Source organism: Labeo rohita, chromosome 23 (assembly GCF_022985175.1).
Source record: "Labeo rohita strain BAU-BD-2019 chromosome 23, IGBB_LRoh.1.0, whole genome shotgun sequence".
Lineage (NCBI taxonomy): Eukaryota > Metazoa > Chordata > Actinopteri > Cypriniformes > Cyprinidae > Labeo > Labeo rohita.
In genome coordinates this window covers 22,540,942-22,567,697 of record NC_066891.1, presented here as the reverse complement: position 1 = coordinate 22,567,697, position 26,756 = coordinate 22,540,942, and the positions used below count along the sequence as shown (strand labels likewise).

The window sequence follows — 26,756 nt, the reverse complement described above, 5'->3', positions numbered from 1 at the left end:
TCCATATGAGATAAACAAGGCAGATAAACAAGCCAAAAAAGACCTCCATTTGAAGGGCCATAAAAGGTTGAATGAGTGAGGAGGGCTCCAAATACAGATGACATGAAGCAGCTATTGTTGAATTTGCCTTGGGGGTACAAGCTTGTAAAATCCTATCATTCCTCAAACACTGTATTTTGAGTATTTTTACTTCAGCTTCCACTAAAAGGACTGAGCAGTTAAATTAAGGGCATGTGTCTAATTAGGTGACAGTTTTGGTCATAATAGAAGTAGTTGATACAGGACATCAGTACTGAGTGATTCCATCTGATAAAAATAACCGTTTGAAGTTTGGTACATTAATATATAGTGAGATGGCTGAAGGTGACCGTTCTGATGATGAAGTCCCTGCAGTTGGTGATGTTGATGAGATACGTTTGGTGGAATTTGAGCCACAATATGTGATTGACGCAACAATTATAGTTGAGGGTGCGCATATATCTCTTCTGCTAGTACGCATACCATGTCACCACAATGATGTAGACTAGGGCTGCACGATTTGGGAAAGTTTTCATATTGCGATTATTGAGGTCAATATTGCGATACGCGATTGCGATTATAATAAATGGTATTGTGAGTTAACTTGATGGATTGAAAATGCACACACAGATTAGTGATAATGCGGAAATGTGTTTTTGTAACACTAGAAATGGTTTCAAAATAAATTATTTTTACCAAATGAAATAGCATTTGCATTAATGTAAACGTATTTTCTCAAAAGTATAGCTAAATTAAATTAAATAAAAACAAACACATTTTCACAAAAATAAGATATTTTAAAGATTTTGCCCAAACAAACGGACATTTATGAAGAATGTAAAATATACTCTGTGTAAACTCTTTTGAAAAGGAAACTGGATATGTTTTTGGTCGGATCACAAGTGGACAATGGAGACACAGTCGTTTACACCTGGCGTTTTAATCCGTCTCTTCTGTCCACTTTCGACCACTTCTGATCACATTTCTGCATTTACATACATTACAAACTCAACTGACTGGCGTCTCTCCTGTATGATTTTATGTGATTCTCTTCAGACATTAGAACTGTACATGAATTATGAGCTTCTAGAACGTTTGACCTCCTAACTGAAAATCTTTTTTACAAATATAAATAAAAACAGTATAAATAAAAATAGTCTAAACAAAAAATAGCTGTATTAAGTGCAAACAATAGTCCAGCCATAATCAAAGTAGGTTAGGCTACTCTCTCAATATTCAAAGTGCAAATAGAGACCAATTTTTTCAAGCATGATACAGAGCTATAGACAACTACACAACCTATTATAGGATACATACAATTAACAACATATATATGTTATGTAGCCTAATTTGCACGCACTGTGGAACCGCTCTCTAAAAGCGCGTATTAAAATTGCTTTTGAAGGCGCGTGCGCGTTTTACTTTCGGTTTCGTTTTAAGGATCGTGCGAATTCTCAGCGGCGCTGAGCGTGCTTTCTACAATACAAGACATTAATTTAACAAACAAATTTGAAAGTGAGGGGGACACAAACGGGATTTTAAGAAGTGGATGTGGTCAAAAGTGGACAAGCTGAAAACGTTTTACACCCCTATTTACACCTGTACTTAGCATTGTCCACTTGTGATCAGATCAACGCATCAGAAAACGCATGTTAATACCAGGTGAAACAGGGCCTCTAATTCTTGCACAGTACCTCCCTCTGGTCAATGTCAGTAATCTCAAATCCAAAATATCACCATTTTTTTTTTTTGTTTGGCTACCAGATCAGTGTCGATCTCCTCGGCATCCATCCACGCTGCGCACACAAGTGAACACGCACGCACACGCCACACGTGCACTGCCTATACTGAGAGACTGTCAGAATTTTTGTTTTAATCTTTTTTGTTTGTTTGTTTGTTTGTTTGTGTTGTTAGCGGTACGGAAAATCAGCAAACTGTCTCAGAAAGTAGGTGTTCTCAAGTCCACACTTATTTAATATAATCGCAACATTTTGCCGTCATATAATCGCACAGGCTGACATCCCGATTGCGATACGATTAATCGTGCAGCACTAATGTAGACACATGATTTGTTTTAATATTTAATATTTGTCAGTATCCACTGACTCACCACAATCCATTGTTTTACATGATGGAGTGGAATGCAGATTATTTTAGTGCATCAGATTAGATGCATCAGGTGAGAGCTTGCAAGTTGAATTTTATCCAGTGTATATTAAAGGAGAAGTCCACTTCCAAAACAAAGATTCACATATAATGTATTTACCCCCTTGTTATCCAAGATGTTTATGTCTTTCTTTCTTCAGTAGTAAAGAAATTATGATTTTTGAGGAAAATATTTCAAGATTTTTTTCCATATAATGAACTGGTATGGTGACCCAATTTTGAACTTCCAAAATGCAGTTGAAATGCGGCTTCAAACGATCCCAGCCGAGGAAGAAGGGTCTTATCTAGCGAAACAATCTGTTATTTTTTATTTAAAAAATACAATTAAAATGCGCTCGTCTTGCTCTCCCTGAACTCTGCATTCTGTCTCAAGACAGTCAGGGTATGTCGAAAAACTCCTAAAGTATTTTCTCCCTCAACTTCAAAAATCATTTCAAAATCATCCTACATCGCTGCAGAAGTACTGACCCAGTCTTTGCAAAGCGAACATGCAAATAAGATCAAATAAAAAAGGTAAACCAGCTAGTAGGATGATTTTGAAGTTGAGGGAGTTTTTCGACATACCCTAACTGTCATGAACCGGAAAAAAACAGTTCAGGCAGAGTAACACAAAGCGTTTGATATTAAAAAGTATATAAATTGTATTATTTTTATGAAAATAACTGGTTTCGCTAGATAAGACCCTTCTTCCTTGGCTGGGATCGTTTACAACCAAATTTGGGATCATTTGAAGCCGCATTTAAACTGCATTTTGGAAGTTCAAAAAATGCAGGGAAAAATAAAAATATATATATATATATATATGGCCCTAAAATATAACTTTTTGTTAAAGTTTTAATAAATTGTTGTTAAATTGTTTAGGTTTTATGATTTAATGCACAGTAAAAAATCTTGCATATGTTTTGAGCTCTTCTTGTATCATTTGAGTGGTCAGTCACAGCTGTTCCTTTGTGATGTGAATCTAGACCACAATTTAATAGGTTGAGACTGAACCATGTCTAACATAGCACTATGGTGATTCATTGGTGCTCAATGAGAGGGCACCTGCCTTCACCACATCTAACCTCTCAGCGAGTTCCCAGAGGAGCACAAAAGGCTTTCCAACTGCGCTGGGCAGGAGGGCGCTGACTCTTGTTTCCTGCTTCCTCTTTTTGGACTTTTCAATAGCAGAGGAGGTGGGGGTCCACCAATGATTCAAGACTCTTAATGCTTGATCAAGGCTATACACAGAGCCCATACATTCACTTTTATTTAAACACTTAACTGAGCAAGTCAGGGAGAGAGACTTCAGAGATAAAGTTCATGAGTTGCATTTATCAATCTCAGCTTGTGCGTTTTAGTCTTCTGTGTGAAATTATGTTGCACTCAGTTCCAGTCCTTGGATTTGACTGATTTGTGTATTAGTGGTGGGGATTTTTATTTGAATCATTGCGTTTTTTTCATTTGTAATCTACTATAAGTGACAAGCCACACATAAGTGAATCATTCATTCAATGTATTTGTTTAAAAACACTTGGAGCAAAAAACGGCCGGCCGACGGAGCGCAATGTGAGTGATTGACAGCTAATATCTAAAATCTGCATTAAAGCTTAGAATGTAAAGATGAAGTTTAATTGCTTATACAAGCTAATCTTAAATAGAACGGCTCACTGTGTCAGCTCACAGCAGTCATATACTGTGCAGTACGCAGTGAAAGTTTTGTAAAGTAATGAAAGCAAGTCGCAGCACAACAAATGCTCCCAAATATATTTTGAGGTTGTGCAGATTAAATTCTGGGAGCATATGTGACCAAAACGATTGCAATTTCGAGCCCTGACCCACTGCTCTTTCCCAGAGACTCACAGGAGAATCTAAGAGCAAAACTATCAGGTTGAACACTAGCAACAATTATCCACTTGACCTCCCAGTTTAGGAAAGACAAACACAGATAGCCCACTCCCTCTGATCTTCCCATGTCATTCCAAAGGAACTATAATTATAAAAAGGCCTGCTCAGGGAAACGTATAAGATAATGATACTGATGATAGAAACTAGTATAACAAACACGTTTTGCATTAAGTTTAGTAAAAACATGACGAGAAAGTCAGGTGAAGTTATAGGGAGTCTGAGAGCTTAATTATGTTTGGAATTCACAATCCTCCCACATACCCTGTAGGAAATATACCCAAATCCAGTTGTGGTCCTCAGAGAAATCCCTTATCAATATTGCTGGAATGCTCAAATTAACTCAGACTGATAGTAGTGGTTTTGCAGGAGGGGAGGATGGGATTCAGGCATGCAGAACAGGTGTGAACAGATGACCATCCTTCAAACTCATATTACCCCCCTTCTCATGTGCTTTAGGGCTGATAATACACATACACACACACACTTTTAAGCTGCCCATGCAGCATTCCCAGGAAATTAAGTGTGATTATACATGTCATCGGTGACATCCTTCTGTCTAGAAGCTGAGAACTGTTAAACAGCATGTTGTTTTTTCATACGTCGCTGTCTGCAAGAATGATGTAAGCTCACTTGATCACAAGAGCTCTCTTGTCAGTGAGGCTTATAGCAGTATAGATGTCATTCAGTGGGGTTTGGTGAAACACACCTGTTTGTGAATGTTGGCATTTTTATGAAATGTTTGCACCTCTGGACATGCATGTGGTTTAGCAGTTTAAATGCAGTATTTAGGAACCGACTGTTACATTTGACTAAGTGTGCTTATACTGTAGGTCAGTTCAATGTCAGGTACATTTAGTGTGTGTTCACACTTGTCATGTTTGGTTTGATTAAAACCAGGTTCAGTATCTTTAGGTTTACTGTCAAAAATGCCAGTGTGAAAGCTAAGTGGACCAGGACGAAATGTATAATTTTCCTTGGTCCGGACCAAATGAACCAATCGAACCGAATTACAAGTGTGAACACACCCTTAGGTGGTCATTGCTTAAAGTCGAAATTTAAACTTAAAGCATATTAAAAGATATTTTAATCTTGAACTATAAAAGCAGTTTTTTCCCCTTTTTTAACGTAGTATTTAGATTTTGATCAGATTCTGCAATACAAAGTTGTTAAGAGTTACATATCTTACACAGTTTATGGATTAAGAGTCAGAAATAATCTAAGAGTCCTTTTTTTCCCTTATGTGGGCCTTCAAACTCATTGCATAAAATATTACTAGTCTTTTGTTATCTGATTGTTGTCTTAAGGAAAGGGTCAGAATTTCCATACTGTGAATAAAATCTCAGTTTTATTACCAGACTACCATTTAAAAGCTTGTGGTCCGTAAAATTTTTATTATTTATTTTTTTTAAAGAAATTAATACTTTTATTCACCAAGGATGTGTTAAATTGATAAAAAAAAGTGATTTCTATTAGAAAAGATTTCTATTTTGAATAAATGCTGTCCTCTTTAACTTTTTAAATCAAAGAACGCAAAAAGAATCACAGGTTTCAAAAATTATTAAGCAGCATGACTTTTTCCATCACTGTTAATAAAAGTAAAATCGGCATATTAGAGTGGTCATGGACATGTGACACTGAAAACTGGAGTAATGGAAGATGAAAATTCAGCTTTGCATCACAGGATTAAATTATATTTTAAAATATATTAAATATATTACAGTTTTTTTCTGTATTTTTTTAAACGTCTTTGCTATCACTTTTTATCAGTTCAACACATGGTAAATAGAATTATTAATTTCTTTCAAGATAAGAAAGAATAAAAATTACTGACCACAAACGTTTAAACGGTAGTTTATATTGTTGCAAAAAATTCTATTTTAAATATATTCTGTTCTTTTTTCTTATAATATTAGGTAGAAAAAAGACACAAAAAACAGTTAATACAGACGTTAACTTGACACAAAAGAAAATATTTTCCACTTAACATTCCAATATTATATTTTTGATATTCCCAGCAAGAAAGCATTTTGGAAACAACAAGTTGCTTCATAAATTACACTTACTGTTACACACAGTATAAGTTAGGAGCCAGTAATATTTTTTTTTGTTGATTAAAAGTCACTGTAAAGGCTTGTACACTGTTTTTCTATTCTGTTTATTTCTGTTTCAAATAAATGCTTTTTAATTAATCAATAAAGAAAAAAAAGAAGTTTAATAAACTTGAGTGAGGCATTACTTCTCTGTATGTCACTCAGAAAACAGCAATTTAGGGCTAATAAAAAGGCTGTCTTTGTTCCAAATGCTGTAAGTTTTGATTTCATTTAAATCACTCCAATTTAAATCACATACAGCCCACATGCTGGGGAAAGTCACCAAAAAATTATTTTTCTCCTACCTTATTTCTTTCCAGAGATATTAAATATCAAATAAGAAAGATAGGAAACATTTACCTTGAGCACACAAACTTTTCTTACATTTTATCACCTATTTCTAAGCATGAGAATGTCCAAATGTAAATATTCTTTTTCTCTTAAAAATATAGAAAGATTTCTATCAAACAATACCTACCTTTTGACTCTCCTTGCTATAGTTTTGTAGTTATGAGTCATTACTTCAGGGAGGCAAAAATGCCTTCAGCACTGAAAGGATTAATCTATTTTAGAACACTCTAGGGATTATGCAAATGAGCAGTGATGACATCACAGGCAGGATTCCGAGCAGCCTATATAAGGGGGAGGGGCAGCTCAGAGGCTCATAACAGCTGTAGTTGAGACAGGACATCAATACTAAGCGACTTTAGCTGATAATATTGCCATTTGTAGTTCAGTACAAGAGGCTCATAGCAGTAGTTGAGACTAAACATCAGTACCAAGTGACTCCAGCTGATAAAATATCCTTTTGTAGTTAGGTACATTAATATATAGTTGAAATGGCTGAAGGTGACAATTTTGATGATGACCTCCCTGGAGGTCACAATCCGTTGGATGATATCAATGAGATATTTTTGATGAACTTAAGGCCACAGTATGTGATTAATGCAACAATTATAAACGGGAATGTGCGGAGGACTCTTCCTCCAATACGCATACCGCGTCACTTCACTGCTGTCAATCCAGACTTGTTTATAGGCTTGGTTCGAAGAGCTCTCACTAATGTTTCTCAGTATCCACTGGTTGGTCCTCCCAACAATCCATTGCTCTCCATGCTGGCCTTGCGTGCAGATTACTGGTCCGTCACTTTAGATTCATCAGGTGATTGTTCTGAAGTTGGATTTTTTCCAGTGTTTATTAATACCCCATCTGTGAGTGAATCCAGCACAGATGATGAACAGCCTGGACCTTTTGATCTGGACAGCAACAGTGAGGCCAGAGCTGGAGAATCATCCACAAGTAGCTCCAGCACAGGTGATACCACAAATGATACCTCCAGCACGGAAGAGCCTGGACCATCCAACTTGGTCAACAGTAGTAGTGAGGACAGTTCTGGGGGATCTAGAACATCTGTTGATGAAAGCTCAGGCAGTCAGGTTAAGAGACAGGGCGTTAAAAGACAAAGAGAGCATTGCAGGTCAGAGAGCCAAAAATTGAAAAGGAGGCGATCAGACCACAACCCTGACTTTTACCCCATGTATGTTGATAACTCACCCGAATCACGTTGGGGGACACATATGAATAGATCCAGCACAGATGATGAAGAGCCTGGACCTTCAAGCCTGTTCGACAGTAGTAAGGCCGGAGCTGGAGGATCCAGAACACCTTCTGATCAAAGCTCAGACAGTCAGGTTAAGGGTGTTAAAAGAAAAAGAAAGACTTCTGACAGGTCAGAGAGCAAAGAATCGAAAAGGAGGAGATCAGCCCGCTGGTCTGATTCTGATTCTGATTCCTCACGTGATTCTCTCAGCTCTAGCTTTTCTGCTCCAAGAGATAATGAACAGCCTGAACCTTCTTACAAAGACAACAGTGAGGTCAGAACTGAAAGATCCAGAACACCTTCTGACCAAAGCTCAGTGAGTCAGGAGATGAGACAGGGTGGTAAAAGAAAAAGAAAGACTTCTGGCAGGTCAGAAAGTAAAGGAAGGAAAAGAAGTAGATTAGACCACCGCTCTGGTTCTGCATCAGATGATGATCAGCCTGGACCTTCTGTCAGAGACAATAATGAAGCCAGAGCTGGAGGATCCAGAGCACTTTTTGACCAAAGTTCTAGCCTTCAGATTAAGATGAGACAGGGCGTTAAAAGAAAAAGACAGGCTTCTGTCAGGTCAGAGAGCAGAGAATGGAAAAGGTGGAGATCAGACCACTGGTCTGATTCTGAATCCGATTCCCTCAGCTCAGACTTTGCATCTCCAGGATCACTTGGAGAGACATCCGGAGATAATGAACAGCCTGAACCTTCTGACAGAGAGAACAGTGAGGCCAGAGCATCTGATGACCAGATTAGGCAGGATGAGTCGGAACAGGAAGAAAATAGAAAAAGAAAAATATCTGAGCTCCCAGGCACACAAAGCAAAAGGAGGAAATCAGACCACCAGTCTGATTCTTCAGTTGATTCTTTCATCTCCGATTTTTCACGTATGTGTATTAGTACTCCACCAGCAGCATGTGGGAAGATGTCAATAAAATCATCCAACGCAGATGAACAGGATGAACCGTCTCAGCTGGTCAACAGCAGTGAGGTCAGAGCTGGCGAATCTACAGCAATTTCTGACCAAAGCTCAGATAGTCCGACTGAGACAAGACAGAGTTTAAAAAGAAAAGCAAAGACTTCAGACAGGTCAGATAGTAAAAGAAAGAGGTTAGACCATTGCTCCGGTTCTGATTCAAATTCTGATCAGCCTGGACCTTCTGTCAGAGGCAATAATGAAGCCAAAGCTGGAAGATCCAGAGCACCTTCTGACCAAAGCTCAGGTAGTCAGATTGAGACAAGACAGAGTTTAAAAAGAAAAGCAAAAAGACTTCAGACAGGTCAGATAGTAAAAGAAAGAGGTTAGACCATTGCTCCGGTTCTGATTCAAATTCTGATCAGCCTGGACCTTCTGTCAGAGGCAATAATGAAGCCAAAGCTGGAAGATCCAGAGCACCTTCTGACCAAAGCTCAGGTAGTCAGATTGAGACAAGACAGAGTTTAAAAAGAAAAGCAAAGACTTCAGACAGGTCAGATAGTAAAAGAAAGAGGTTAGACCATTGCTCCGGTTCTGATTCAAATTCTGATCAGCCTGGACCTTCTGTCAGAGGCAATAATGAAGCCAAAGCTGGAAGATCCAGAGCACCTTCTGACCAAAGCTCAGGTAGTCAGATTGAGACAAGACAGAGTTTAAAAAGAAAAGCAAAGACTTCGGACAGGTCAGAAGGTAAAAGAAAGAGGTTAGACCATTGCTCTGGTTCCGATTCAAATTCTGATCAGCCTGGACCTTCTGTCAGAGGCAATAATGAAGCCAAAGCTGGAAGATCCAGAGCACCTTCTGACCAAAGCTCAGGTAGTCAGATTGAGACAAGACAGAATTTAAAAAGAAAAAGACAGACATCTGACAGGTCAGAAGCCAGAGAACAAAAACTGAGGAGATCAGATCGCCATAAATAACACATGGCGTTATGGCATTTATGGTAGTATTTATAGTGTTATTTATAGTGTTATTTAATACGTAACACATAGCTAATGGGTTAATTCAAAACAAATCTAAAGTAGAGCTGTACACTTAATCAAATCATGATATGGACTCGAGTCAGAATAAATTTAAGGGCAACATGATTTCCGCTATGTGAAAAAAAATGTGTGGAATTGCGGAATCCAATCAAAATTACTATATAATGCGGGATGACACAAAGTTTGGTACATTTTGGATGAATTTTTCAAAAGTGCAGCTGTACACTTAATCAAATTGTTATATGGACTCGAGTCTGTGAATTATCTGCAAAATACATTTAGGGTAGAATCCAATCAAAATGGAATTTACTGTATAACGCAGGATGTCACAAATTTTGGCAAATGTTAGATGAATTAATCAAAAGTACAGCTGTACACTTAGTCAAATCATGATATGGACTTGAGTCTTAAAACTAAATCACAAAAAGATTGCTATTAAAATATTAATCCCGCATATTCGTAATTACAAATTGGAATTTTTGAAATTGGGACAAAAAATAAATTAGCTAGTGTACAGTAATAATAATAATTAGATTTGGATGAATTAATCAGAAGTACAGCTGTACACTTAATCAAATCATGATATGGACTCGAGTCTGAATATTAAACTACAAAAAGATTGCTATTGAAATCTGACTCCTGCATGTTTGTAAATTACAAACACGTATTTATAAATTATCTAGTGTACAGTAATAATTAATTTAATTGAATTAATTTAATAATTTCAAAATAAAAATAATATATAAAAATAAGCAATTGCCTTTATTATTGACTCACTGAATCATTCATTCATTCATTCAGTCTGCATGTTTCACTTTGCTTGGGAAAGCCATCTCCCTTTGAATCCAGTATGTGTGTGTTAAAGCAGATGGAAGAAACACATATAAGACACATAAGACACTATTTATTTATTTTTACTGTTAAAATAAATGTTACTGTTAATTTATTTTTTCTCTCAAACATTGGAAAGGGCACCTCTTGTGCCCCCCTTTGATATTCAGGAATAGTTCATCTTAAAATAAAAGATTCTTACATTTTTTTTTTTACATTTTGACTAGACTATACCTCTAGAGTGTCCCATCAGCGTGGCAGAAAGCTATGCAGGCTTTTTCTTCAGTGCTGTATGTTTTGTCATGGTGCGGTATTTTGAGTGCAGTTTACCAATGTCTACTCATGTTCACACTTGCTCAGACGCTTACAGTAGCCGGAGTTCAGCTGTGAATAAAAGCATTCAACAGGACACAAATTTGTGCATGTGTAAGCATAAATCTTCAAAAACCTGGCTTGCAGACATATTTAACTTACATTATTCTCTCATCCTCTGTCTGCTCTGCATTGCTTGTCCTTTCTGTCTCTTATCTTAACTCACTATTTTGTCTTCTCTTACTGACATCATTGCCTTGAGGAGCTAAAAATTCCTTATTTGTACCCTCTGGACTTCAAGTCAGGACTTGTTTTGTTGGGGTCTTCTGTAGGCTGATACATGCTGTAATCTTGATTTGCATGTTCTTTCTTAAAGGCATTTTTAGGTGCATAATTAGTGGTGTTTGCTAAGTATCATGATTACTTGTACTTGGACTTTTTGAAGAACGTAAGCAGTGTGCATAAAATGAAGAAAAAAAGCACTTTTTTGTGTTTAAAAAGAGAAAAGTATCCAGTGACATATCCTGAGGGAACATGTAGTGGTGTAGTAGTGTTTATTTGCTTATCTGGTGAATTTCTAGTGTCTGTGCTGTATTTGTAAGTGTGTAGCTGTGAATTGATAGCAGTAAACACAGCTCACACAGGCATGTATGGAATGGCCTGTAAGGGTGGGATCCGTTACCTTCATCACAATCTGTCCCTGGGGGGCAGCAGCTGTGTTTGAGCTTTGAACTTTGGAGTGACCCATCACAGATTCACTTCACCCACCCATGTACATACCAGCTAACCAGTTTAGAGGATTTATGACATGTGCCCGGACTCCGGGTGCGAACAGGCTCTCGCAGCTGTTGCGGCATCCCCCGTTTCCAGGGTGATCCCTCCTCCTCCTGCTCTCCTCATAAGCAGGCCGTTGTTCCGTAGTCGGAACGCTGAGGTTGTGGAACGTCTGCGGAGGATCAGTTCCTTTCCTCTGAATTCCTGCAGAGCAATACTAATGTCTGTACACAGACAGAAGCTTACATCATGACAGGATGTAGTGTAAGGATAAAAAATGGGGAGATGGGATAAAGAGGATAGGAGGAGGAGAGGGAGAGAGAACAAGTAAAACCCACAGGGATTGAGTGGGTGTGCAGCCCACTGCTCGTTACTGTAGTGCTCTTTAAGACAAATTAACACCAAGTCTGAACAAAAAACATGCTTAAAGTTTTAAAAAATAAAAATTACTTCTCTGAACTGTGCACTGATGATTCATTGTTTTTGATGATTCATTCTGAGACTAAATTGGTTCTTTTTTGTAGCATCTTAGCATGAAATTCATTTTAAAATATTTTGTGGGGCTTAATTTAAAAATGTCATGGTGATATAACTGTCCTGAGATTATAATAAAATTATTTTATAAGTCTAAAGAAAATTCTAAATATGTTAGATGTGATGTTGTATTATTATTTTTTTATTAATCATTTTCTTATATCAATAATATATAATATAATTTGTAGACACACACACTAAGGTTGTAATGATCGCAGTTTGAACGTGCATGATTATCATACCGTAAACATTTGCATATCTGCCATTTTAAAAAAAATGAATGGAAAAAAATCTCAACCACGCATATGCAACTTATTTTCGCTCGGCTGCTTCACTCTGTGTTCACTTGGCTGCTTACAAGCACTTTCAGCGGAGAAAATGGCAGAGACAGATTATCTAATCTCCATACCCGCCGAATAAAAGTTTAAATCTGCTGTACGGGAATACTTTGGGTATAAAAAAATGAACGCGTCCTTGAGGACGGATCCAACTGGCAAAAATTTTTTGATGCCAACATAAATAAACACTTCCTAGTTTTATTTGAGAAAAGGTCCGCTACACCCGTCAAAATAAAAGTTGATTAAACTTGAAGTTATGCCAGAAATATATTGGCATTATACAATGTACTTAAAACTTATAATAACAGTAATAATATTCTTTCTATATTTTTTTCTAAATTCTGTTTTAGTTTCGCATATTTTTATTTACATTTTTGTAGATTTTATGTTTTTCTTTCTTTTTTTAAATGTATTTCCATTTTATTAAAAAAAAATCAAAAAGGGTTGATTGATTAATTCATAAAACGTCTACAAAAACTACATTCATTTATTTATTTTTTTAACCATTGTTCTCTTTCTCTTCTCATCTGCATTTCACTTATTCCTTATCCTGTATACCAATACTGTATATACTTTAATCTTGGTACTGTGAATATTTTTTGACTCTTATGACAAATTGCTTGTGTTGTTCTTTGTGTGTAAGTCAATTGCTCTCTGAATATTATGGTATTTGAAAATAAACAACCACTATAGGCCCCTAAGGAAAAATGTAGGTTAAAAAAAAAAGAATAGATGAGGGTGAGGGGAATGGAGTGAATGTGACGTCCCTCTACACACCAGATTTCTGTCACGCTGAATCATGTTCAGATACACACAGATCACCTCACCGATGCTGTTCATTGATACCTGCAACAAGCAAGAGTGTATAAAGAGGAAAGAAAAATACTCAATATGCCCCTCACATTGTCAGAGTTCTGTGTGCCATTTGGACTGTTTATGTTTGTTTTTCCCATTGTGCCCATATTTGGTTCTTCCTGTCCTCATTTTGTCCTGATTAGTTTATTTACTACACCTGTCTGTGTCTTAATCACCACCCTTTATAAGTCTGCTTGTGATTTGAGTTTGCTGTCGGTCCTTGACGTTATTTGGATGTGTGTGGATTATCGTTCTGTTCCTGCCTGTTCCTGCCTGTTCCTACTAAGAGTTATATTAAATTGTTATTTGTATCGTATCTCGTCTCTCGACTCATCTATCCAGCACGTACCGTGACAGAAGGACCGACCCTACAGTTTATCCCCGGCGTTTCCCTGCTTTATTTTTTCCGTTTTTTTTTTTTTTTTCTCAGTGTTTGTTTTTTTGTTTTTCGTTATGGATAACCCTGCTGTCCTCCTCCTTCTCCTGGAGCAGGGGAATCGCTCTCTCGTGGACCACACTAGAGACTTTGTCCACCTCGTACCACTCACACACTTCCCGGACAGCAGCCTTTGCACATTTTACCGTGCAGGACTGAACATCGCCACGAAAGCGCAGCTGTCCGGGAGGGTCCACGAGAGAGCTTCGCCGACTACATGGAGTGGGTGCTGGTGTCCTGTAGATCTTCGTTGACCGCGGAGGATGACACCAGCCCCACTCAAGACCCAGAGCCCAGCCAACCAGCACCCCGACACGCGGAGTTTGAGCCCGAGCCCACCGCGGATGACGAGCCAGAGCCACGAGCGACAGAGCTAAAGATCGCCACAGAGCCAGAGCCCTACACATCCGATCAGGTGCGAGAGCCGGCTACATCTACCATGACGGGGAGTGCAAGATGGAGCAAGTGAGGGCTATGGAGAGCCCTGCCCACTGCACCACTGCTGGGGGTGAGCTGGATGATAACTCTGGGGACTTGATTGACTTTTCTACGGAAGATCTAGAGGATAACTCTGGGGATTTAATAGACTTCTTTACAGAAGTATCTACCTGTCTCGTTATGCCTGCCTGTATGGAATCCCCACCCACCCTCCCTCTTCTGCCTATGTCAACATCTGTCTGCTCACCGCTGTCCCCTGACAGCCCCTCTGCTCACCCTCAGCCCACCACCTGTGCAGTGGGTGCGCCGCGGGTCTGCCAGCTTCCATCGGCGTCAGGGCTGGAGGATCCCTCATCTCCGCCTCCAGCCTCAGAGTCCAGAACTCCGCCTCAGCCCTCCGACCCTGCGGCTTCACCACGGCTCTCAGCGCCCTCGTCTCCATCGTCGCCCATCGGTCCACCAGCTCCACCGGGCTCCCTCGTCTTTCCGGCTCCGCCCTGGTCGGTCGTCGGCCATTCATCACCTCAGGACTCTGTTCCTACGGCTGCGCCTCGTCACTCCGTCCCACCGGCTCTGTGGACCTCCTTCCTCCCTCTGGCACAGCCTCCATCCTCTGTCGCTCCGGCTCCGCCGCGGACCTTCGGATCTCCGCCTACGCCTCGGTCGCCAGAGCCTAGGGCTCCGCCTTGGCCCTCCGGATCCTCGGTGTCGCCCTGGATCTTCGGCTCTCCGTCTCCGCCTCGGGCTCCTCCGCCAGCTCCTCCGCCAGCGGCTCCGCCTCCGTCGGTCGCCCCCCCTGAGTCGTCAGCCTTTTCTCCACCATGGCTCCTCCCTCCGTCGGCTCCACCGTGGGTCGTCATGATGGCTGTGGTCTGGGTCTCGCATGGCTCCTCCTGCTCCGGGTCCCTCCTGAGTTCTCCCTGGCTCCTCCCTCCGTCGTCACCACCCTGGACTTTGTTTATTGTCCTCCTCCCGGAAGACCGTCCGCCACCAGAGCCTCCTCCCACAATGACTTTATTATTTTCACTCCCTTTCCACGCCGCGAGGTCGCGCCTTCCGGGAGGGGGGAGTAATGTCAGAGTTCTGTGTGCCATTTGGACTGTTTATGTTTGTTTTTCCCATTGTGCCCATATTTGGTTCTTCCTGTCCTCATTTTGTCCTGATTAGTTTATTTACTACACCTGTCTGTGTCTTAATCACCACCCTTTATAAGTCTGCTTGTGATTTGAGTTTGCTGTCGGTCCTTGACGTTATTTGGATGTGTGTGGATTATCGTTCTGTTCCTGCCTGTTCCTGCCTGTTCCTACTAAGAGTTATATTAAATTGTTATTTGTATCGTATCTCGTCTCTCGACTCATCTATCCAGCACGTACCGTGACACACATGACAATCTAGAATGAAAAAGCCTGGAGAACTGAATCAGCCCTTTTGTTTAACATTTCCATGTCCTTTTGCCCTCTTGACCAAGGTGTTGCCATTTTTTCAGGTGCTTAATGATTGGCCAAGCATTCATGTGTTCTCTGACTGTGTGTTTCCACTCTTATCACTATGGAAACACAAGAATTGCAGAAAGCATTGAATTGAGGAATTTATGCAATCATTAAGCCCAAGGGAGTCTGAACACAACTGGACTTTTATTGAACATTTCAAACACACTTACCTCATGCTGCAGCAAACCCAACCAAACCAAACCAAACCAAAAAAAAGCTGTCACAGCAACTTATTTTTTTGCTAACAGGTAATCATCTCATCCTCATCTAAAACTTCCTGCCTCTTGAGAGAAGCATGTTTCCTAATATATGTCACACACAGTCTTCTGGGGTTTCTCTGCAGTCTGAGGTTCAGGTTCATTCACACCCCTGTGAGCAGCCGCCTGTCTGACGGATGGAAGAAAGAGCATCTGATCCCCATTTCAAAGACCCTCACCTTTCCACCTCGCTACTTCCCTCAGATATTTCCACAGATGTGTTTTTGTTCTGCGTATCTGTGAAGAGGCTTGCGTTGACAAAGGCCCCTGACGTGGTTGAAGTGCCTCTTTGTAGCAGAGGGGCTTTGGGGTTGTGAAAGTTATGGTGGGGGATGGTATGTGTGTGTTGAAGGGGATACTGTGTTGTCAAAGCTGAGGGGCTTAGAGAGGAAGTGGATGGATGTTTAAGCATTAAGCCTTCGGCTTTCTTAAGGAAGACACATTTCCAGAAAGATTAGATGAAGAATGTCTGATGTTTACAGTAGGGTGCTCCACTATAGATTGCTCTTATGGTTTTATAGGATGTGATTGCATTATACATTGATTTTTTTTTTGTTAATAATCTCTTAATAAACAGAACAGCCGATCCCGTGAGAATGTGGCATTGGTGTTTTGGGAGAGCAGAGATAGCAAAACGAATACAAATGAATGTCAGGGGGACTAAAATAGAGTTTTAGCTTTTCGTCAGACATGTTACACATTAAAACATCTGATAATGTTATGTGTTTTTGCCGATCAGTGATAGTTCATTTTAAATGTCAGTGCATCATTTAATAGTTATGATGTCATCACTTTTACTTTTCTTTGTCTCTTATGTGTTGATTGAGTCACGCTAACGGAGGGACTTTAGGGAAAACAGTCTAATTATGTCCATGTCTTTGATTAAGTCACTGTGGGAGAACATCTGTGAACCTCAGTGATTGTATCAATCCATTAGTCATGTAAAAACAACATTGCTTTGACATTAAAATGAACTCACAGCCATAACTGATGCTTATTAATGCAGGGTCACTTCCATCAGACAGCCTGAGAGACAGGATTGATTTGACACGAGAGTTCATTTGTTTTTGAGCTTGTACTGGATGACTTTGTGTGAAAAGTTTTAGGAAGTTTAAGGTGGTGGTGATGTCATCGGCTTCATTATAGTATAGAAAAGAGCTTTGAAAATGTGCACTTTCAATCTTCAACTCCATTGGATAGATGTATAAATGGCAAGTTCTGTCATGAAACTAGATGGCACAGGCTGATGGGTTGAAGATGGTTGGTGCATGTTGCATATGCAGGCAATGAGCTTGCTGATTTACATTTAAGTGGCTGGTCAGCATTCACTAGAGCATTTTGCAGTGTGCTTGCATCCCCCTTCACCCTCCACCTCCCCAGCTCCACCTGTATAGATCTGCTACGGGATATTATATATGCTATTTGTGCAGTAGCAGTATGTCTTAAATGTTCACAGCAGTGTATCAACATATGTATTGGCAGTAGCAAGTTCCTGTACTTGCTTTGCAGCAGCAATAATCTACGAAAGCTAGAACCAACAGCAGCAGCAGCAATAGAGCAAGTTGACTGATGGCTACAGTGATGCCGATATAAATTGTACAGTTTAATGCAATTAAGACACATCATATGTGAATTTAACATTTAAATTCTTTTTGTTCTTCCCAGCTTTTCCATGTTGCATATGTGCTCATCAAGTTTGCCAACTCGCCCCGGCCAGATCTGTGGGTGCTGGAGCGCTCCATTGACTTTGGGAAAACATATCAGCCATGGCAGTTCTTCGCCTGTGAGTATAACTGAAATGAGCATGTTATTACTGTTCTTAATGTGTTATGTACTGAAAACAACTTTGTGAAGAGCTTGTGGCCTTTAGTAATGGGAATGATAGTGTGGGTTAAGTGAGAAAGGTCAGGTTTTGGCTGGTTCTCTCTGTTCTCTGCTATTAGGGTTTGCAAACACACATATTGAGTTGTTTTGTTTGTCACTGAAGGCCATCAGTACTGTAGGTGGCAACACAGTCCTGGCAGCAATAACGACAGTCCTTGGCTGGCATTTGGAGGTTTGGCATTATCAGCATAATGAAACGTAATATTCAGTTGCTTTGCTAAACTCACAATCCATCAGCCCACAGTTGCCTCCATGATGACTCCGTACAGAACAAAGGCAGAATGCTGCAGAAAGATGGAGAGAAGAGAGAACATTGTGTGACAGATTACTGTGTCTTATACTTTATAAATGGCAGATTTTATAGATAATATTTAGTCTAGATTAGCCTTCATTATTAATTATTTATTTTGTTGGGAAAATATTGGCCACAGGACTTAAGATAAAACCCGGATTGAAATATAAAATTGGTGGAAAACATTAGAAAACAGAAAAAATAAAGCCATGAACTTACCTGCTGATGCTAGTTAGAGACTAGTAAAACCTAATTAAATGTTAGGTCAAAAATCAACAGCTATACACTGATACAACTTTAACTAGTACTTCTTTTGTTCAGGTTGATGAATATGTTATGAATAACAGCTTTTATATATAAAACACTTATATATTATGTTTATATTAATTTAGCCATTTATATAATTTTGAATGACATTTTATTGTTTTAGTATATAAAATATAATTTAATATAATTATAATTTATATGAATTTTAATTTTTTTTTTTATATTATTATATTATGTTTATATATTTATTAATTTATAATTTTATGTTTCCATATTAAAATGATTATTTTCTTTAGATAATATGTGACGCTGGATTTTTCTTTTAGGCCAAATATCATTAGTATATTAAGTAAAGATCATGTTCCATGAAGATATTTTATAAATTTCCTACCATAAATATATCAAAACTTAATTTTTGATTAGTAATATGCAGTGCTAAGAACTTCATTTGGACAACTTTAAAGGTGATTTTCTTAGTATTTTGATTATTTTGCACCCTTGCATTCCAGATTTTTTTGTTTTAACGAACCATACATCAATGGAAAGCTTATTTAATACATAAATCTCAATGTAAAAAATTGACCCTTCTGACTGGTTTTGTGGTTCAGGGTCACATATGTTAAATTATTTTTAATTGCACAGTCCTACATGACATTGGACTTTATTAATATTAATATTAATAACCAAATCAAATTCTACTAATAGTCGGCATGAAATGGAAATCTCATCACTTCTTCCAAGTGAAACTGCTTCTCAAATGAGAAAAAAGTGGAGAGCAGAACTTTATTTTCTCCACTGGGAATTGATTGGATCAATGTGAGTGTAAGGAAAGTTACTTTGATTTTACATTTTCTCAACTGATTTGTTCATGTCTCTGTTTTTGCTCCAGCCTCTAAGAGAGACTGTATCGAGCGGTTTGGCCAGAGGACCATTGAGAGGATCAACCATGATGACGATATCATCTGCACAACAGAGTACTCACGGATTGTCCCTTTGGAGAATGGAGAGGTACGGACACAGACAAACTTTGTCCCAGCACATGGCTTTTGCCCACTGACCCACTGATCTCTCCTACTTATGCTCTTACACACTTGTAATACTTACACTTCAGATATTATTGTGACTTTTTATGATTGTTAAATCAGATCGTGGTGTCTCTGGTGAATGGACGTCCGGGCGCTATGAACTTCTCTTACTCTCCTGTTTTGAGGGAGTTCACCAAGGCCACCAACATTCGCCTGCGCTTCCTGCGCACCAACACGCTGCTGGGGCACCTGATGGGCAAAGCCCTGAGAGACCCCACGGTCACACGTAGAGTAAGATTCCATTTTTAAATTGAATGGATAGAAATTACAAATAAAACACTATCACATTCCCCCTTTAAAGCCATAAATGATTTCAATATTGTCTATGTTTTTTCAGTATTACTACAGTATTAAAGACATCAGTATTGGAGGAAGATGTGTGTGTAATGGTCACGCTGAGGCCTGTAATGCTCAAGACCCCAATGACCCATACAAGTAAGTGACTTTTATGAATATTTGTATTTATTTTATTTATAGGCTTTAAATATCACATGTCAGAAGTTGCACCATCGCACAATCATACAGGGTGTCAGAGCATGTGCCACAACCTTTAAGAAGCGTTACAGTTATTCACTTTCCTTTATGCATACAGTACTTAAACTACTGTTTGCAGGCACATGCATGCTGCCCTGACGCTCTGCGTTCTGAGTTTTCACTTGCCTGATTCTCAACTTTTTGCACATATTTTTACCTTACAATATTATTTTGCCTCAAGCACAGCATTTTAACAAGAGCTACGTAATTCAGAGTTTTAGAAAACAGTCATAGGGCCTCCAATATCACAAAACAACCAACACTGGATCAGGGTTTTTTTAGGATAATTGCATAAAGTTTCAACTGGAAGGCCCATGGTCAGAGCAGCTCGCTTCCTCTAGGTGCGTGTCTACAGGACAGTGAGTGATGGTGGCTGGGGGGTGACATTCTTCAGTTCTGAGACCCTGGAGGCGTCTGTATTTACTAGCTTGTCAGAAATACCTGTGTAGCATGAGACAGCAAACTGTGAATTATCTCTCTGTTCTTAACCTGCTAATTAACCTGATACCTTGAAAATGATTACTTCACAATTCAGGCTCACTTTTAATGGGCTAAATGTCCAGGAAAGGTTTTATTTACTCAGGTTATTCGTTTTTTTTAGGATGTATCCAGTTGTTTTGCTTTTTTGATCATGTTCCAGAAGTTAAAGAGTAATGATATCATACAAACATTCTAGGAGATATCGTCAAAAATATGTGGTGTGTGGTCCTCTAGTGCAGCAGACCTTTGGACATAAAGCAGATCACGTTGTTTATGTAATATTTCAGGAATCTTTTGGCTCGTTGTATGTCGCAATCAAGATATATCCGCCGGTCATAGTTTTTGTCCCTGCTGATAAATAGTCTGTTACAGTATACGATCATTCCTGAGATTCCTGCAGCGTTCAGTGTGAGCAAACAGGAATACAAACCACCTGGAAGGTGTCAGATGTGTCAGTTACAAAAAAAAAGGAAAAAAAAAAACATTTTCTTGGACTTATCAAAACCCCAGAGGGTTAATGCAGATCAGAGCAACAAGAAACAGATGCTAACATTGCGTTTGGAGAGGAGGGAGAGTTTTCATAACCTTCACGGATCTCTGTTAAATCGGCTATTCTTTGTGATTTCCTCTGTATAGGAGATGTCCTGTGTGCGTGTGTAACTGATATTGTGGAGTTTTACTGATATACATGCGATGGGGATCTAGGAGACCAGATGTTTTCCTCTGAGACTGCCACACCTGTAAATTTCAACATGCAACACATTTTTTCTATGTGTGGGCAATTTAATTGTGTTTCTGTGGTAATTTTTATTACAAAAAGGGTGGAGTTAAAGAGCTTAGTGGTTTGCAATTAAATACTAGCTACTGCATACTGCACAGTATAGACTGAATACTTAAACCACTTTTTTAATAGTATATGAAACTGTAGACATTATAGAATGGTAAACATTTTAAGGATGTTAAGAACAGTTTTCAGTATTCAGTTAAAAAGACAAAAATGGTATTATGCTACATGGTTGTCACCTGTTTAATTCTGTGTGTGATATATAGTTAAAAATAACATTATATGCTTTTCATCATAATAATAAGCAGCAGCAGCATTGATAATAAAAAATGTTTCTTGAGCAAATCAGCACATTAGAATGAATTCTGAAGGATCATGTAATACTGAAGACTGGAGTAATGATTAAAAATACATCTTTAGAAATAGATAATAATATAATTTTTGAATATATACAAGTAGTAAACAGTTATTTTAAATTGTAATAATATTTCACAACTGTTTTTTACTGTATTTTTGATCCAAAAAAATCCAGCCTTGCTGAGCATAAAAGACTTCTTGCCGATAAATGCTGACTTGATTGACAGAGCTAAATGAGGATGACCCAAAGAATGAGTCAGGTGCTAAAGGTCAGAGGTTAATCGCTAAAGCGTGCTCCACCTAAGCTTCCCATGTGCACCTGTTTGCCCCACAGGTACCATGAGTTAAACTGATGTCTGCGTGCAGTTGATTTATGGGGAGATTTGAGTAGAGAGGTAACTTCTTCCATGCTGCAAGCTGAACTTGAAGCTTAAGACGGTCAGGCATGTGTGTTAAAGTCTTAGAGGAGATCTAGAGGGCAGCGGAGGGTTAATAGACTGTTGATGGAGTTGGTTAGTATGGTTAGCTGTAGCTCATTGGAAGTGAGGCTCTGGAACACTTGCTCTGACTGTGGCTGGGTGTTAAACTGCCACTCAAGCTGAACCATCCAAACAGATTCAGGGAAACTAAAACGCACACTTGTGTGCAAATGTGCATCCTTCCAGATGTGTGCACTCAGTAGTACTCAGATGAGTGAAAGTGAAAAGGTTGTGTTGTATACATGCAAGATTGGATTTAAAAGAATATTGTAGAAACTGATGAGAGTGAATGTTAGAAGTTTTATTTAATGATCTTGTGGTGAATTTTTAAGACGTTTTGTAGACTTTTTGTGAAAATTCAGTATTTGGTAATTTAGTATGAATTTTTATGATTTGATTCATACAAAAGTGTACATTTTTTAAGCAAAAATAAGCAGATTGTATGAATTAAATGACCCATTTACTGAAACATAAACAGTTGTGTATTGCCGTAAGAGGGTTTTGGATTTGTTCATGGTATGTTTGATTTATATATTTATATCGGATATTTGAGGGAAACCCCAGATATTAAGACTTCTATGGCTTAATATAACGTAAATGATGTCTCTTACTGAAATATGTAGTAGGAAATCCATAAAAGATTTGAAAAATCCACATTCTTTTGGACTGTGGGGGGTGTCATTATTTTGATGATGTCAGATGGTTGCACTGGGTGAGCTACTGGAGTTACCTGTTGCTATTTTTACCACCGCACAACTCAGAAAATAAAATACTGATATGATGGCCACAGCTACTGAAAGAGCTTACAGGTATTGACGGATATAACCGTAGGCTTAAACCAAATGCCATACCGTTGATTTTTCACCACAAGAAGTTTAAATTCCCCCACATCCTGCCAGGATGGCATCTAGTGTTTGTAAGCTCTTTCAGTAGCTGTGGTCTGGGTTAAGGTGGAGAGAACAAAGATGTGGGTCTTTAGGAAGGTTATTCATCCACAGGCATCTTCCCATTCTTTTCTCCTATTCTTATCGCTGGGAAAGAAGTAAAGACTTACATCGCTTCTCTTGTTGCCCTTCAGCTGGAATTGCATCAGTATTTTATTTTCCGAGTTGTGGTGCGGTAAAACTAGCAACAGGTAGTGCCAGTAGCTCACCCAGTGCAACCATTCGACTTTATCGAAATAATGGTGCCCCCCATAGTCCAAAATATGTATAAAACAATGAGGATTTTTTAAATAACGTGTTTTCTACTGCATGTAACGTGTGTAGCAGTTCTGTAGCTTTATGATGATACGTGTGTGAATGCAGTCACCCAAGAGCAGACCGCTGTCTCAGTTAATTCGATTAGCTTTTCAGATTATCTAGGAAAATTTAGCAAGCGTAAAGAACTTAACCCATTCAGACTCTCAGGTTTTAAAGACTCTCTTGCTTTCTCTCTGTCTCCCTAATTCACTCTTTTCCTGGAAGCAGCAAGGTCAGTAAGAAGTTTAGACACTTGAATAAAAGCTCTTGTGTGGCTCATTTGAGGCCCATAGACATGAAGTACTTTAGTATTTGCATATAGTGGCCCCTCAAGATTGAGACAGAAAGAGGACAAGAGTGATTCCCATGAAACCAACCTTCAAACATGACAGAGGGAAATTCTATTCTGAAAGGTTAACAGAATAAATATACATAATATGTTTATGTATATATATATACACATTTTGTTTTTTATGTCTGTGTTTCTCTCAGGCTTCAGTGTGACTGCCAGCACAACACTTGCGGGACATCATGTGATCGCTGTTGCCCCGGCTTCAACCAGTTTCCGTGGAAACCGGCTACGACTTACAGTGCCAATGAATGTGAACGTGAGTTTTCCTCTCTCTGTGTCCGCTAAGCCAACAAAACAAAGATTTAGTACCTGGCGGGCCCCTCCTTGACTCATTGTTCACAAAACATGATTTCTGTTTTTTAGGAGATTTTTTTCTTTCCTCCTTCCTTTCTTGATGGCAGAACAGCATTTTCTTTATTCCTTCTAACAGTGCTCTTCTTTATGTATTAATAGACATGACATTTATTCACTAAGTATGAGTGTGACTTTTTCAGAAAGTTCAGAAATTAGTATCTTCACTCACACTCAGAATCTTGAATGATCCCTGTCTGGTTTTGTGATCTTTTTCTCTATCTTTACTCATTTAATCAGAAGTTTCTTGCTGATACCTGCTGATATAAAAATTGTAATTAAACTTTATTTGCAGTACTACTTTTGCACAATGCACATTTCTTAATATTAAGCCTAAATTATGTTTAAATGTCACTATTAATGAGGAATGTATGATCTTTAAATAATATCGCTCTTTAAATGCAAAATATTTAAAGTGTGCCTAAAGTATACTTGTGATAGTTATAAATATACTTCAGTATATCTTTAGTTGGACTTCAGCACTATGTCCGCACAATTAAAGTGCATTAAGTACAAAATTAGTTGTTCCAATTTAGCAGATTTCAAATATACCAGTTTAGTAAACTAAAAATACAATTGCAGGGTGTGTTTATTAAGTAGATAATATGTAAATGTATCTGTGGTATACGTAGCATGAAATAAATGTATTTTAAATACATTTTAGTGTTTATTTTTGCACTAGGAATAAAGAAAAGCCTTTAGCAAAAAGACAGTAAAACATCTGACAAATGCTTTTTTGAAACTATGTAAAATTTGGCTTTCAAAAATATAATTTTTAAAAATGTATTATTTATTATTTTATAGTCTTATTTAACTACATTTTAAAACATTAGTTAAAATATGTCTATTTTTCGTCCATTAAAAAACATTAATTAAATGTTATTTAACTACATTATGAAAAGTACTCCTAGTCCTCCAAGTAAAAATTACTACCTGATACCGTTATAAATGTAAATACATATTAGCCTTTCAGACCTCTTTAGGTTCAGTTCAGCATCAGCGTAGTCTCTGCTTTAGTAAGACATCAGAGTCAGTATGAATAAGAAAGCCTGGCAGCCTAGTGAACAACTCTAGCCTGCTGTGAGCTCATACAGACGCTAATCCAGGCTGGCTTTTCTCACACACTGTAAAATGGTCCCACAGTGCTTTTAAAAGTGTCTCAGCCTCACTCTCTGGGTGTCTATCTGTGTATTGGGAGCCATTTTTGTCTGGGAAACATTTCCTCTGAGTATATTGTTGGATATCCGCTGTTTCTTAACTAATCTAATCTCCGAGTTCCCAAATATAAAACCACTCCTTTGTGTGGCGAGAGACCTTAGTGAAGTTTATGGCACATCTGTGAGCAGAGCTGGCTTGAGGAAAGCCAGAGAGACTGTCCCATCTGACAGAACTGTTTCATCTCACGTCGGGTCACCGTGTCCTCACCCTGCCGTCAGTGGGCTGGACCCTAACAAAACACAGCCATTCCACACCGCCTGTCCTGTCAAAGACTCTGTGAGACAAGAAAAACACATGCTCAGTAGTTCTGAGATCAGTCATTTTTCATAATTCATCATAATTTGTCCTAATAATGTGAGATTTTGCTAATCACAGCTGATTCAAGTGTTAACAGTTTGTCAATGTAGATTAATTATTGACTTAAAACAAAAATCATAGCACATTAAAAATTCTGAACCCATTGGCCAGAAAATTGATACTGATAACTTTAAATTAGCCTTTCTTTGGAATAATTATCAGATCTTTTAATGTTAAATAAAGAATTAAATGATAGGTGATAAAAGTGTAAAAATATTTAATCTATGAAAATTAATGCACTAATTGCAGCCATGAAAACTGAACCTACTGGGTTGAAAGCCAAATTTAAAAAAAATATAAATAAACAAATATAATAAATGAAGGTGCAGTATTGTAAGTGTACACACAATTACAGTTGAGGTCAAAAGTTTACATTTACTTTGCAGAATCTGCAAAATGTTAATTAATTTGCCAAAGTAAGAGGTGTCATACAAATTGCATGTTGTTTTTTATTTAGTACTCACCTGAAAAAGATATTTTACATAAAAGATGTTTCCATATACATCCACAAGCGAAAATAATAGTTAATTATATTCTTAATTCTTAATACAGTTACCTGAATGATTTACAGCTGTTTTTTTTCAGTGATAGTTGTTCATGAGTCCCTTGTTTACTACACATCTTCATTCTATTTAAAAGTTGTAACAGTTGTAAAAGTTTAAAAAGTTGTTCATTTTCTTCTTGTTAACTTCACTCCTAGCTAATGACTGTTCTCTTTTCTCTTTCTCTTTTCTTCTCTGCTATCATTCATCGGAACAGTCTGAACTTTTCAGGTGGACACTGATATGTGTGTCTCCTGAGTATTTTGTGCATGTCCTGACCTGTTTATATTTGTCCTGTTTGTATATTGTTCTCTTTGCACTGACAGATGAGTTATTAACTTCAGTATGATTCGATCTCAGGCTGATTAGATTATGGTGTAACTGTGTTGTGTGCTTGTGTTTACAGCATGTAACTGCCACAGACACTCATCAGAGTGCTACTATGATCCAGAGATCAACCAACGGAGAGCCAGTCTCAACACGCAGGGAGAATACAGGGGTGGAGGAGTGTGTATCGAATGCCAGGTGGGATCAGGTGTACAATCACACTAACAACA

General features: G+C 38.4%; 1 protein-coding gene across 2 annotated transcripts in view; it reads left to right on the top strand.

Annotated features, from left to right (window-relative positions):
- lama5 (laminin, alpha 5) overlaps positions 1 to 26,756 on the top strand; it is a 74,670-nt gene that overhangs the window by 12,849 nt on the left and 35,065 nt on the right. For both annotated transcript variants that reach the window (XM_051095977.1, XM_051095975.1), the window contains exons 3-8: positions 17,642 to 17,759; positions 19,309 to 19,427; positions 19,565 to 19,735; positions 19,842 to 19,939; positions 23,872 to 23,987; positions 26,606 to 26,724. In XM_051095977.1, the coding sequence (XP_050951934.1) occupies positions 17,642 to 17,759; positions 19,309 to 19,427; positions 19,565 to 19,735; positions 19,842 to 19,939; positions 23,872 to 23,987; positions 26,606 to 26,724 (741 nt within the window). The remainder of the gene's footprint in view (positions 1 to 17,641; positions 17,760 to 19,308; positions 19,428 to 19,564; positions 19,736 to 19,841; positions 19,940 to 23,871; positions 23,988 to 26,605; positions 26,725 to 26,756) is intronic.